This window comes from Orycteropus afer, unplaced genomic scaffold (genome assembly GCF_000298275.1).
Source record: "Orycteropus afer afer isolate SDZICR_OR568_19922 unplaced genomic scaffold, OryAfe1.0 scaffold00127, whole genome shotgun sequence".
NCBI lineage: Eukaryota > Metazoa > Chordata > Mammalia > Tubulidentata > Orycteropodidae > Orycteropus > Orycteropus afer.
In genome coordinates this window covers 5,849,044-5,863,058 of record NW_006921714.1, presented here as the reverse complement: position 1 = coordinate 5,863,058, position 14,015 = coordinate 5,849,044, and the positions used below count along the sequence as shown (strand labels likewise).

General features: G+C 41.1%; 1 protein-coding gene across 1 annotated transcript in view; it reads right to left on the bottom strand.

The window, feature by feature from the left end:
* The window catches only part of UNC79 (unc-79 homolog, NALCN channel complex subunit), a 284,033-nt gene that overhangs the window by 167,013 nt on the left and 103,005 nt on the right, over positions 1-14,015 (bottom strand). The window contains exons 12-17 of the mRNA XM_042781482.1: positions 13,365-13,536; positions 11,149-11,379; positions 8,779-8,969; positions 5,854-5,977; positions 3,751-3,891; positions 527-748 (exon numbers count right to left, since the gene is read on the bottom strand). Coding sequence (XP_042637416.1) covers positions 527-748; positions 3,751-3,891; positions 5,854-5,977; positions 8,779-8,969; positions 11,149-11,379; positions 13,365-13,536 — 1,081 coding nt within the window. The remainder of the gene's footprint in view (positions 1-526; positions 749-3,750; positions 3,892-5,853; positions 5,978-8,778; positions 8,970-11,148; positions 11,380-13,364; positions 13,537-14,015) is intronic.

The following is a 14,015-nucleotide window of genomic DNA, read 5'->3' as shown; positions in this document are numbered from 1 at the left end:
GGAGGTAACTATGGGGAGGAAGTGGGAGGGGAGCTGCTGCATTGTAAATTTTGGTCAATGACATGAGACAAAGTATATGTGAACTGTTGTATGAAAAGTGAATTTACTCTGTAAATCTTCACCCAAATCCTAAAAAAATAAATAAATAAAAAATAAATAAAAACTGCCTACAAAAATCAATTTATAATGTGTAATAAAATCAGCCCCATCAGTATAGAGTTGTGTCTAACTCTTCCCAACAACAGTAGTATCCTGTTTGTTCATCCAGCATATTCACCCAAATTGATTCTAATTAAGCAAGGGTTTTCTGAATTCAAGTCCACTGTCATATGTCAGTATCATTGCAGATATTCATACAAATATTTTTCAGACTCTTTAGGAAATTCCCAAAGGAATTTGCAAAATGTATGAAGTAATGCTGCGTCATTTCAGTAAATGTTCAGATGCCCCACACAAAGAAAGAATCGCTAGACAATGCTCTCCCTCTTTCTTCACCTCTGAACTAAAAAGCTCATGCTTCAGCTACCTGCTTCAAGAGAAGGTCAAACATGAGGATGAAACAATTCAGATTCATTTCATCATCTTCACAATCAAAGTCAATAGTCCTTCCTCCCGGGTGTCCAAAACTCTTGAAAGGGCTACGAAATGGACTGCGCATAGGACTCCGAAATGGACTCTGGAAAGGACTATGAAACGGACTCAGCATATTATGCTGAACTTGTCGGCCAGGATCAGAGGCAACACTCACCTGGAAGAAAGAACATCAACACATATAACTGGACTTGCAAAAGCTCAAATGATAGTACAAAATATTTGAGGACTTTGTGGAAAATATTTCCAGCTGTCACAATAATTTCCTTCCTTATGCAACGGCATTAATATCTCCAAATACTATAGGGAGCTTCTTAAAATAAAAAACAAGAAATAATACCATCCAAATTGCCTGGCTAATTGTCATGTAAATGAAACATCAGCACCCTGAAGGATAAAGTCAGAAGTGTTTGTCATCAAACATTTCAAATTAATCTAAGCTGTCTGAATCTACTAAAAACCATATCCTATATTGCATGATAATTTATACAATCTCAGAATGGCATGACTGGTTGAATAAGAATGACCTCTGGTACTATAATTATTAAAATATCCTGGGAAAACTTAATCTATGTCAAGCCTATTGCACTGTTTATTCTCCATCTGCCCACCCAAACTCTATCCCAGACCCTAACTGCCCTTTTCTGTGCCCAAGATGCTGTGGACTATGTCTCTCCCAGCTCCTTTGCTGACTGGCTTCTAATTGGGTTCAGTCAATGGAAGATACCAGCAAAAGATCTCAAGTGGGAGGAGAGAAAGGTAGGAATATTTCTCCCTATCCCCTGCCTGCTTTGCTGGTACATCTCTGGCAGTATCTCCATCACTTTTTCTAGCTTCCCTAGTCAGCCTTTCCTCCATAGTTTCAGTTCCCATTGGTCTCCAGAAATATTTTTCCTGTCCCTCCAGTCCTTGAGGTATAGCACACACACACACACACACACACACACACAGAGCCCTGGTTAAGCACCAGCTGCCAACTGAGAAGTTGGCAGCTTGAACCCACCCAGTGGCTCCATGGAAGAAAGACTTGACAATCTGCTTCCATAAAGATTACAGCCTGGAAAAGCCTATGGAGCAGTCTCTCACATGAAGTAACCGTGAGTTGAAATCAACTGGATGGCATCTCACAACACCAATCATACATGCATACACACATGTACACTGTTGCAGGTCTCGGGGTGCCTATCTGCTCCCTTAATTTTTTCTATAACTCTGTAGGCAGAGTCTCCATTAAAGTCTCTTCATTCGGGCTATCTAAGAAAAATGCTGCAGCAGGACCCTGACTGACACATCTGGACACCACTCTCAAATCATATTGTTGTTGTTGTTGTTAGATGCTGCCGAGTCGTTTCCGACCCATAGCAACCCCATGCACAGCAGAACGAAACACTGACCGATCCCGCACCAGCTCCACGATCCCCGCTATACTTGAGCCCATCATCGCAGCCACCGTATCAATCCATCTCCTTGAAGGCCTCCCCCTCTTTCGTTGACCCTCCACCCTACCAAGCATGACATCCTTCTCCAGGGAATGGTCCCTTCTTACAACATGACCAAAATAGGTGAGACGAAGTCTGGCCATTCTCACTTCCAAGGAGCATTTTGGGTGCACTTCCTCTGGGACAGATCTATTAGTTCTTTTAGCAGTCCACGGTACTTTCAGCATTCTTCGCCAGCACCACAACTCAAAGGCATCAACTCTTCTTCGGTCTTCGTTATTCATTGTCCAGCTCTCACATGCATACCAGGTGATTGGAAATATCATGGCTTGTGTCAGGCACATTTTAGTCCTCAAGGAGACATCCTTGCTCCTCAGCACTTGAAACAGTTCCTTCACGGTTGACTTCACCAGTGCTACATGTCGTCTAATGTCCTGACTGCTGCTTCCATTGGCATCGATTGTAGAACCAAGCAATGTGAATTCTTTGACAACCTCAGTCTTCTCTCCATTTATTGTGATGCTGCTCATTGGTCCATTTGTGAGGATTTTTGTTTTCTTTATATCAAATTCGAAATTTATATTTCAAATCATATTATCTCTCTTATAGACCGTGTTAGTAACCACAAAGGTTCCTGAACAGCAATTCTAAGGTAAAGGGAAAGATCATCCTCAGTAAGAATCAGAGTACCTGGATACTGATAGTGCTATCTACAGCAAGCTCTATTTTACCAAGCATTAGGCTTAGTAAAGTAAAAGGTCAGCGAAAAAATGGAAGACCCTCAGTGAGATGGATTGACACAGTAGCTGCAACAATGAACACAAACACAGCAACGATCATGAGAATTGTGCAGGCCAAGCAGTGATCAGTCCCATTGTACACAGAGTGCTATGAGTCAGAACCAACTCAATGGCACCTAACAACAACATCGATGGCAAGTCACTTCACTGTACGGAACCTCAAGTCAAGTAGTTGGTTACAAAAATGAGGATTTCTTCCCTAACAGCCTCTCACAATTCTGTGAGCATCAGATAATATCATTAATTGTGAAAACATTGCATAGTATAACCTGCTCACAAAGGAATGTAATATTAAAGATTATCAAAGAAAAAAAATAATAAATAATAAGTTTGTCAAATGGTTTCTAACGAGAGGATGAGAAAATAATGATTTGTTTTTAAAAGCACTGAATATAAACTATGATCCCATGATCATGTTATATTTTTCAGCCACTAGATATAAGGTACAATAACTAGGAGCTGGTGGTGTACAACAGAGAAGATTTTATGGACACCTTTATGGAGGCTTGACAAAGAGAGAACCGAAAAGAGTTCTTGCCAACCATGAAAGAAGAGTCGCCTCTCCAAACCTTGATCACACTCTGGGGAATGTTAGTACATCTGCTGAAACCCTATAAAGTTACTGGCCTTTCACAGAAAACTTATCGAAATTTTCCAACACTTTTCATACACTTCAAATAAGAGTATATTGACTTTTCTCACCCATAAGAAGACAAAGGGTAAAAAAAAAAAAAGCAGAAGAAGGGGGGGGTGCTCAGTTGCTCATAGTCATAGCATTGATCACAGTTACCACTAGTTCATCATGTGTTTCCAAAACTCAATTAAAAAAAAAAAAAATCCATTCCCTTCATCCCCAAAATGAAACACTGGTCTGCCTAGTGGCTGGTAAGTAAGATAAAAACGGTTATGGCAATAATTACCCTCCGAGCTGCAAGGTTCCCTGCCAACTCATTGACTCTTGATTTTCTTTGATTTGCCAGCTCTTTGACAGAATTAACTCCATCAGAAAACATACTTATTAATAGTTGAAGTGGAACCATGATGTCTAACTCCGACAACACCTGGGGGGAAAAAAAAGCATAAATTCCCCCAAAAATATGTAAACTTTCAACTCCACAAAACTACATTTAACATTTTTTCCAAAGCAAACTATTGAACACAAGGACATGTTGCCTTACACATTCTGAATATCAGCACAATCATGCTTAACTTTTCATACTAAGGAAATAAAAGTTGTCATTGAAAGTCATCGTTCTCTGTCTCCCACATCCAATAAGCCACCATGGTCTGTCTATTAAAACTCTCTCTTGCCACTCCCTCCTCCTCTCCATACTCACTGCTACTGCCTTGGTTCATCATCTTTCTCCTAGGCTATTGATAATCTGCGAACAATGATATTGGCCCCAGTCCATTCCCTCTCTGGTCTATCCTCTCCATTGATGGGAATGCCCCATCTGATCCTGCCCTCTGTGCAATCTCAAATATCCTCCTGTGGCTAAACCAAGTCACCTTACCTGTAACGAATTTTCTAGAAATAAATGTCTCCTTCTTTCAGATAGAACTAATCTATCCCTCTTCTCTGCTTTTTCCAACTTTGTACATATGTTTATTAGAGTAGTTGTCACTTTTCACTATTTAATTATCTTCTACAATCTCTTCCATTGAACTTCTCCAAGAAAAGGAATATGAGGAAGAGACCATTTTCTATCCCTTTTGTCCCCATTCCTCTCACTGTGCCTGGCACATAGGAACTCTATAAATGTGTCTATAATTAATTAATAAGTGAATCAACTCCCTCCACTATATTTTCTACTCTATTCTCCACATGGAAGAAACTGGAGTAGTGATTTAAAACCTTCTTCAACTGCAGCACCCTGTCTTCAGACTGAAGCTACGTCAAGTACCCTCAGAGGTGTACAGCCCTGCTGCTCACCCCTCCAATGGCACAGTTTGACAACACTTGTTTTTAGCCCCTTTCAGTACTTAGTAACTGAGATAGCACCCAGCCATCATAGAAGTATTGGCTTTTCCTAAAATGAGAAATTATCTTATCAATAGCTGGTACAGGGGATAAAAAATTAAAAGTCTGAGTCCCAAAGGCAACTTTTTGTAATGGCCCTTTTATTCTTTGTTAGTTGTGAAAGTATTTTCCTTAGTTTAGAACCCAGACAGGTATCCCTACAACTTGAAGAATTTATGATATCACATCCTTCCATGAGTTCCCAGTTGATCTAAACATTGAGTCCATCCTCATTTTATGAAACTATCCAAACTTTCTCAGGTATTCAACCCAATTTAATAAATTTTTATGAACATCCACTAAATGCATGGTATGTGCTAGATGCTGGGAAGAAAGGGTGAAGCGGGTGGTAAACTCAAAGATGAGTAAGACATGGTCCCAAACTCAAGGTTTGTAATCAGGGAGGGAAACAAAAACTAACTACAACTTAAGACACAAATGAACACAATTCACAAGAGAAACTATATGAATACTGGAGGAAAGAATAATGAATTCTGATGGAAAGATGGATGCAAAGTAGAAAAACCTTCACAGAGAAAATATTTTTTGAGTTGGACTTTAAAAGGATAACTCAGACTTTACAAATGGAGACAGGGGAGAAATCATTGCAGGCTGAGGCAACAGCATCAACTGCTCCCTGAATCAGTAGCTCCCACTCTTTCCTAGGAAAGGACCTGTCTAATATCAAAAGATTTATCAAAAAAGACTTCATAAGATAGTCATTTAGCATCCACCGATGGAAGAATACATAAGGACAAAAAGCTACCAGGAATTCAGTTATGCTATTGCATACATTTGTGTTTTGTTAATGATGACTATAGCTACATATATCTTAAATATAGCCATTTACCTAAGCACATGAAACACTAATCTACAAATGGTTCCCAGCAAACATACATATTTACTGATTCTTTGCAATAACTCCCTGCCCCTCTACCCTGGGATCTAAAGTCCATAGGCTAAGTACTATTGCCCAGAATGATCAAAAGAATCGTTCACTTACATGAAGCCACAGTAAAGCTTGCTCCTGCACAGAGGAGGGGTATCCTGTGAATCGACAACTAATAAAGCCAAACATCTCTTCCATTGAAAAAGGTAGAGGACAGAGCTCAATGTCAAACATTTTGCTGGAAAGCAGAGCAACAAAAGTAAATGACCAATGGGCATATATTAGGGTCTGCTGTTGAGACCAAAACATTTCTAATTGTATTTGGAGAGTCAAACCACTTTAGATTAGTCTGTGCTCTGAACTGTCGTTAACATGCCCATTGTAATGTAATAGAATGGTTTGTATCATTGGAATAGATATTTTATAATAGACACAGTCAGCCCTTGATATCTATAAGGGATTGGTACAGGACTCCCATGGATACCAAAGTCTGTGGATGCTCAAGTCCCTGACATAAAATGGCACAGAATTTGCATATAACCTATGCACATCCTCCTCTATACTTTAAATCATCTCTGTTGTTGTTGTTCTTATGTGCCATCGAGTCGGACCCAACTCATAGCGATACCTCCTTGGGTTTCCGAGGCAGTATCACTATGGAAGTAGATTGCCCAACCTTCCTTCCGAGGAGCGGCTGGTGGATTACTTATAATACCTAATACAAAGTACAAAAAAAAAAAAAAAAACCAAACTCACTGCCATCAAGTCGATTTGACTCACAGCAACCCCTCCGTGGGTTTCCAAGGCAGTATCTCTACGGAAGTAGATTGCCCAAACTTCCTTCCGAGGAGTGGCTGGTGGATTTGAACTGCCAGCATTCTGGTTGGCAGTCAATCAAATGTCTTATGTAAACAGCACTTTACACTCCCTCTTAGTCATTGAGGGATTGCTTTGATCACTTTAATTATCTTTTTTTCCCCTAAATACTTTTGACCCACAGTGGGTTGCTTATGTGGTACCCACAGATACAGAGGGCCGACTCAAGTCATGAGGTTGTTAATAACAGCAGTATTCCTACTTAGGTTGGGTCTAACAGAAAGAACTGCAGATCTAAGGAATTAAGAGTTTCTCACCAGCTTCCAAAAACATTTTTACTTTGTGTTCTTCCCACCAAATCCAATCAAAATTATATTTGAAAATACTCTAACAGCATATAGTACTGCGCTGTCAGTGAAGGCAAACATGGGTATACGGGTAGACAGGCTGAACTATTGGTATGTCTATGAAGTGGGGAGTGTATCCAAGAACATGTGTAGGGTTGGCACACAATGGTCCTATAAGTTTATGTGAATGATCAGAATTCCCAGGTGTATAGTAGAGCTGACAAGGGGCAAGGCTGTAGTCACTGCTTGGTCACAGCCAGCTACCCAGAGGGACCGAGTAGTGGAAGCTGTGGGCTCAGGACCATAATCACAGGGGACATCAAGCTCAATTAGCATAACATACTATACAAAACATTGTTCCACCTCCTACTTTGGCGAATAGCGACTGGGATCTTGAAAGCTAGCAAGCTGCCATCTAGATGCAATGATGGGTCTCTCCTCATCCAGAGCAAAGAAGAATGAAGAAACCTAAAATTCATGGAAACAATTAGTCCTAGTGACTGGAACACCTTCCGATCTGCAGCCTATATGAGACCAGAATAACTAGATGGTGCCGCCCGGCTACTGTCATCCACTCAGAAGGGGATCTATGTAGGAGACCCTTGGTAGAGAGGGAGAACAATGTGGAACAAAACTCAAAATCATTTGGAGAAAAAAAAGGGGGGGGGGACCAGGTTTGGTGGTCTGACAGAGCCTGATGGAACCACTGAAACTATGGCCCCTACATGCCCTTCAGGCCTGGAAATGAACCCACACTTGTAGCTTCCAGCCAAACAAAAGACAGGCGTATGAGTTGAATATTTACCTGAGGTAGATACACTCCTTGGAGAGAACAATCATGGGAAAAAGAAGGGCTGCTTATGCACAGGGAGACAGCTCAGGGGGCAGAAGTGCATGAAGGGTGGACATAGGGAAGAGGTAACTATCGGGAGGAAGTGGGAGAGGAGCTGTTGCATTTTGGTAAATTGTGGTCAATGTCATGAGACAAAGTGTATGTGAACTGCTGTATGGAAAGCGAATTTGCTCTGTAAATTTTCACCCAAATCACAATAAAAAAAAAAGAAAAGAATCTAACAATATGATGTGTCTATACAGTATTCTGAGGAGTCCTGGTGGCACAATAATCAAGCACTCCACTGCTAAATGAAGGGTCAATAGTTTAAACCCACCAGCCAACCTGCAGGAAAAAGAAGTGGCAGTCTGCTTACATAAAGACTCTCACTCATTCTCACTGCCATCCAGTCGATTCCAACTCATAGTGACCCCTCCTTTGGTTTCCAAGGCAGTGTTTCTACAGAAGATTGCCTAGTCTTCCTTCCGAGGAGTGGCTTGTGGGTATGAACAGCTGGCTTTACAGTTAGCAGTCAGATGCCTTAGGCACTACACCACGAGAGCTCCCTCCACAAAGACTACAGCCTTGGAAACCCTATAGGACAGTCTACTCTGTTCTGTAGGGTTGGTATGAGTCAAAATAGACTCAATGTCAATAAGAATTTAGTATTCCACAAGAATATTATCATGATTTGTAATAGCTATTTCATTTTGGGGGCTTCAGATTTCTCCACAGGTTTGTTACAAAGTAAATAAGATGATATAAAATGCTTAGTGCAGTGCCTGGCATGTAGTAAGACATCATTATAACTGCATTGACTTCATTAAACTGGGAGCTCTGGGGGCATAGTGCCTAAGGCATTTGACTGCTAACCAGAAGGCTGGTAGTTCAAACCCACCAGCCACTCCTCAGAAGGAATGTTGGGCAATCTACTTCCATAGTGATACCGCCTCGGAAACTCAAAGAGGGGTCGCTATGAGTCACATCCAACTCGACGGCAGTGAGTTTGTTTCAGTTTTGTTTTGCATTAAACTACTCACCCACCTTAATACTTCCCTGAATTCCTTCAGCTGGCTATCTGGGACTTCTGTTCTGATGGCTTCCAGCCACTCCGGCATGATACACTCCCACACAGACTGACTGATCACATTGTAGGGGATCAGGCAGAGGATCCTGTTGAGCCCTTCCTTCAGCTGCGTCACCGTGCCACAGGACTTATCCCAGTACCCGCCAACCTGGGTTTCCAGAGCCACAGGGAGAAAGAACATGCATTCATTACAATTATACTCCAGGACCTCCTAAAGGCAATGAGCACAGCTCATGTGCGACACACTCCTTCCCAGCTGAGTCCTCAACCAGACTCCTCAGAGTGCGATTTTCAAGAATCCACAAACCACAGGATCAATTAGTTATACAAAACGAAGCACAGCCACAGATTAAGTCCAAATATTCATAACAGATCACATTGGAACTATTCTATTGCAGACTTCCTGAATCACACATAAATTAAAATTCCAAACATGTATGCCCACATGCCGAGCATACTATTAGAGTACTGTTGTTTCCAAAGTTCGACAAACCCGTTACACTCTGTGCTGTGTTACTGGGGCTTCAGAGGAACACTGACTTCCACTCTTGCACCCTTCATGGTAAGATTATTTATGACAGAAAATGAGGTGGAAGAGTGTAGTTTTATTTTTCTTATGCTGCATATTCTGCCACAATTGATTTTTTTTCCCCCAAGAATGCTCTAGGGCTGGTTGAACCTGTGAACAAAAAATACTGCCATTTTTTACTGCTTATGATAGTATATTAATCTTCCACAGCAGGAAAATATTAAAACCAGGAATTTAGGTTCTGCTCATATGACTTGCACTAGATAAAAATCCTATGCCCTTGTATCAAAATAGCAAAGGGTTGACTGGTCCTGGATCTTTACCATGTAACACAAGATTTGTGGACAATTATTTTAAATGATTAAAAAAAAAACCAAAACCTATTACATCCATGAGTCAGAAATGACTCAATGGCAGTGACTTTGGTTTTGGAGTTCTGGTGGTACTGTGGTTAAAACATTGGGCTGCTAACCAAAAGATAAGCAGTTCGAACCCACTAGCTGCTTTAAGAGAGAAGGATGAGGCAGTCTGATTCCAAAGAGATATACAGCCTTGGAAATCCCAGTAGACAAGTTTTATTCTGTCCTGTAGGGTTGCTATGAGTCAGAATCAACTCAATGACAGTGAGTTTGCTTTTGGGGTTTATTATACCTATGATTCCATACTATTCCAAAGAATCAAATCAATCTCATTTTGAATTACACTATCTCTGTGGTGTGATATTGACCAAATATGAAATGACTGACTATTTGGAAGAAGTGCTTATGTTTCTGGGATTTCTTTTGTTTTTGGTGATTATAACCCAGAGTCAGAAGAAAAACACTGACAACACAGGGACGGGTCACTGCTGGCATTCCTTTGGCCATGTATTCATTTCTTCTTATCTTTCAGAAGCAGATCACACCAATTCTTCACTATTCCAAAAGAAAAATCATTAGAAAACATCAACATACTCAAAAACATCCAGAAATGGGAAATGTCCATTATTCAGAAATTTCATTCTGTATGTGAGTCAGTAGGTGGCACTGAAGAAGAAGGAAGTACTTAATAAACGCACACATCACTGAGTCCTGGAAGTCAGACCAAAGCTGCTCCTCTCACTACTCTATGTGCTATTCCGTCATTAAATGTCTCATTTTAAAACGGTTTTGAACTGAAAACTGCCCCATGATCTTTTTTGAAAATAAACAGAAAATCACAAATAAAAACAAAACTTAGAAAATAGTTTCAAAAAAAGTTTTCATGTATTGCTGCCAAAAACTGTTTCTTGCTAGAGCAGACAGAAACTAGCTTGTGTCTGGGCAATATGGGGTCTTCCCTGCTGCACATCTGATGCTGTGCTCCACGAGGCAGAAGCGAGAGAATAAGCACAGAGAAATATGTCTCTCAAGCAGACAAAAGGAGCATTTGGCAGGAAGTCCTGCCATTCATTGCCAGTATGTGAAACCACAGGAACTGCCCCAAGTTGGATGATAGGCTTTACACAGGCACTGAGATTTAGCGACCTCATACAAAGGCTTTTTTTTTTTTCTCATATCTTAATAAAAATATTGAGTAACTTCGAAAAGAATATTCTCTTCTATGCTTAAACATAATCTCACAAATTATCTCTAATCAGCATCAAAGTAGCACATTGCCTGAGTTACAGCTACTACACTGAAGTCATTTAGCTATCCTAATTGAAACCAGTAGAGGTGTTCCTCTTCTACAGAGCAGAGAACACCCTAATGGCTAAAGTGGCACTTCTCCAAACCGAGTCCATCTCTCCAGCGAGTTCACGCTATAGGCCCCCACTTACCCTGGCAAACTCCATGGGTTTGGGAAGAAGGCACATGACCATGACATCAAAGCGAACATCACATACTGTCTTCAGCCACTTGGTGACAAACTGAGGCTTCAGCTTTTCCACCAAACTGCCAACTTCATCATCCATCATATACGCCGTGGAGTGAAACCACTGGAACACCATGGCCACCAGCCTGGCCAAGCTTTCTGTAGGCGTGTTCTCACTGGGTGTGCAGAGGCTCACCTGAAAACAGGCAGATTAGATCCCTGCTTCAGCCTCCAACCAATTTATATAGTGATTACATGTTCACTGAAAGGCAAAAAATGTCCCAGATACCCCATTGGAAATAAGCCACATAACAACAACAACAACATATGCTGGTAGAGTAGTGCCTAAGGCACTTGACTGCTAACCAGAAGGCTAGCGGTTCAAACCCACCAGCCACTCCTCGGAAGGAAGGTTGAACAATCTACTTCCATAGTGATACCACCTCGGAAACTCAAGGAGGGGTCGCTATGAGTCATATCTGAATCGACAGCACACAACAACAACAACAACAACATACATGGCTAAGGACTGCTTATCCTGGAAAATCAGTTCCTCTCTAAAGGAAAGAAGGATTGCAACCATAATTTCTCCTCGAGAGTCTGCCTTCCCATAAGTCTTCTCTTCAATAAGAAAGCTCTTATGTATACGCACTAGACTAATAAAGGTTTCTCTGCTATATGAAAAAAGAGTTCCTATGAAATCTTTCATAAACTGAAATGGCGTAAAGCAAAGAAGTAATTACCATGAATTTACGTGGGAAAGATTTTTGAACATTCCTAGACCCCAAAAAATAACCTACCGATTAACATATAGAACCTAAGTAACACTAACACATAGCATCCACAGACAGTTCAAAGGTACGGAGGCTTGATGCTGAGATGCTGAGTGCAGTCCCCTCAGGGAAGGAGCCTGGCCATGCCCACGCTTGCTGCTCAGGCTGTGCGCTGCCTCTTTAATGGTGTGCTGCAAAGCAAATGCTGAACGCCAATTTCACTTTTTGGCTTTTTCCGTAAAAGTGAAAATCCTTATGGGATTTTTCTCAGTTGGTGAAAATAGCTCTTTCATAAAAGTGAAGTGGCATACGGTGAACTTTGAAAAAGTGGGGAATGTGTGTATAGCTCAGTCTAGAAAATGGTATTTCATCAATATCTTTACTGAAAACTTATCTGTGTGCATTTCAGTTGTAAAATGATCAGACTTAGCTAAGAATTTTGTATCAGTAATAATTCTAACACCTTGCAGGCCCCCGATGCACCACATTTTAAAGACTTTTTCAAACAGTGTGTTTATTCTGAAATAAACTTTTATTGAGCTCCAAGTCAGCTCTAGAAATACACAAAAATAAATGAAACACCATCTCTGCCTTCAGAGAATTCACAGTAGTGTTGTGTTGATAGATCATAAGTTCCAGGTAGCCAGGCATACGGAATCAACCATTAAGCTTCCATTTGGTGAAGACTTGTTCAGGGAACCATGTGAAAGCATAAACAAGATGCATCACCATGGAGACTTCATCCAAAGTCCCCAATGGACCAAACCAAAAGCCTGCTTCAGTGTGGCACCAGGAGATTCAGCTTGCCTGGGACGTCAGGGCTGGGCTCTACTGACGGAACCAGTCCATCTCAACCACATTTCTTGCTAAAGGACCAAGCTGGCTATAATTTCTGTTTGGCTGTGCACAGACATTGCCATAAAAACACAAAAAGCTCCACAGAGACAGAAATTGCAAGAAAACTTTCAGGTATATAGGTATCGGCATGTGAATTATCTGTAAATTATTTTGAACCCAGAGTTTGACAGCAGTTCTAACAACTTTCCCTTTCGTTTCCTGACAAAACGTGCATTTCAACCACCCTGGTCTCTGGCCCAGTGGCTTCAAACACCTGACTATTCATTTATTAGAATCAACCAGGAGCTTTTTAAAATCCCCAAGATTCCGGTTTTATTTGTCTAGAGTGGGATCTGGGCCCAGCTGGTTTGTTGGTCTGTTTTTTAAGCTATCCAGGTAAATCTCGTGTGCAGCCCAGGGATGAGAGCCACGGCTCTCAAGTATAGTAACATTTCTAAGGTTAATTTTTCACTACTATTTACTTCTTTAAAAAGAACAGGAGAAATTCCTCACTGGTGCAATCTCGGAATGACAAATAAGAAATGGAGAATAGTTAACTTCTTTTCCTTACTAAGAACCATATTCCAAACTGACTGAGCAGCCGCTGGTCATGCTTATCATCGTCCTTGTTATCAAAGTCAGCATTATCCAAGGAGTGGTGGGAAGAGGAAAGGCCCAGCTGCCTCCGGCGATTCAGTTCGTGTTCCCGCTGCTCCGCGTGGTACTCGGCTTCTTTTAACAAGCTGCAAAAGAGCAGTTCGTTCAAGTTATACTAGCTAAAAACACATTATGCATTATAACTTATTCACAGCCAATTACTTCAACAGTACTCAAGCATCCCTAATTGCTCTTCCTTAAATTGGTACCAGTTACTGCTGGAAAAGAGCTCTGGCGGTGCAGTGTCTAAGGCATCTGATTGCTAAGTAGAAGATGGGAGGTTCAATCTTACCAGCCCTCTGTGGAAAGAAGATGAGGCAATCCACTTCCATAAAGATTTACAGCTTTGGAAACCCTATGGGGCAGTTCTACTCTGTCCTACAGGGTCACTATGAATCGGAATCAACTTGATGGCAGTGGGTTTTGGGTTTTGTACTACATCTCCATTTCAAAGATGAATAACTTGAAGCAAATAGAGGCCACTGCCTACAACCAGTTAGAATCAAGCAGAACCAACACCTTCTGGGATCTGGATTGCCAACCATCCCACCAGCAGCCAATGCTT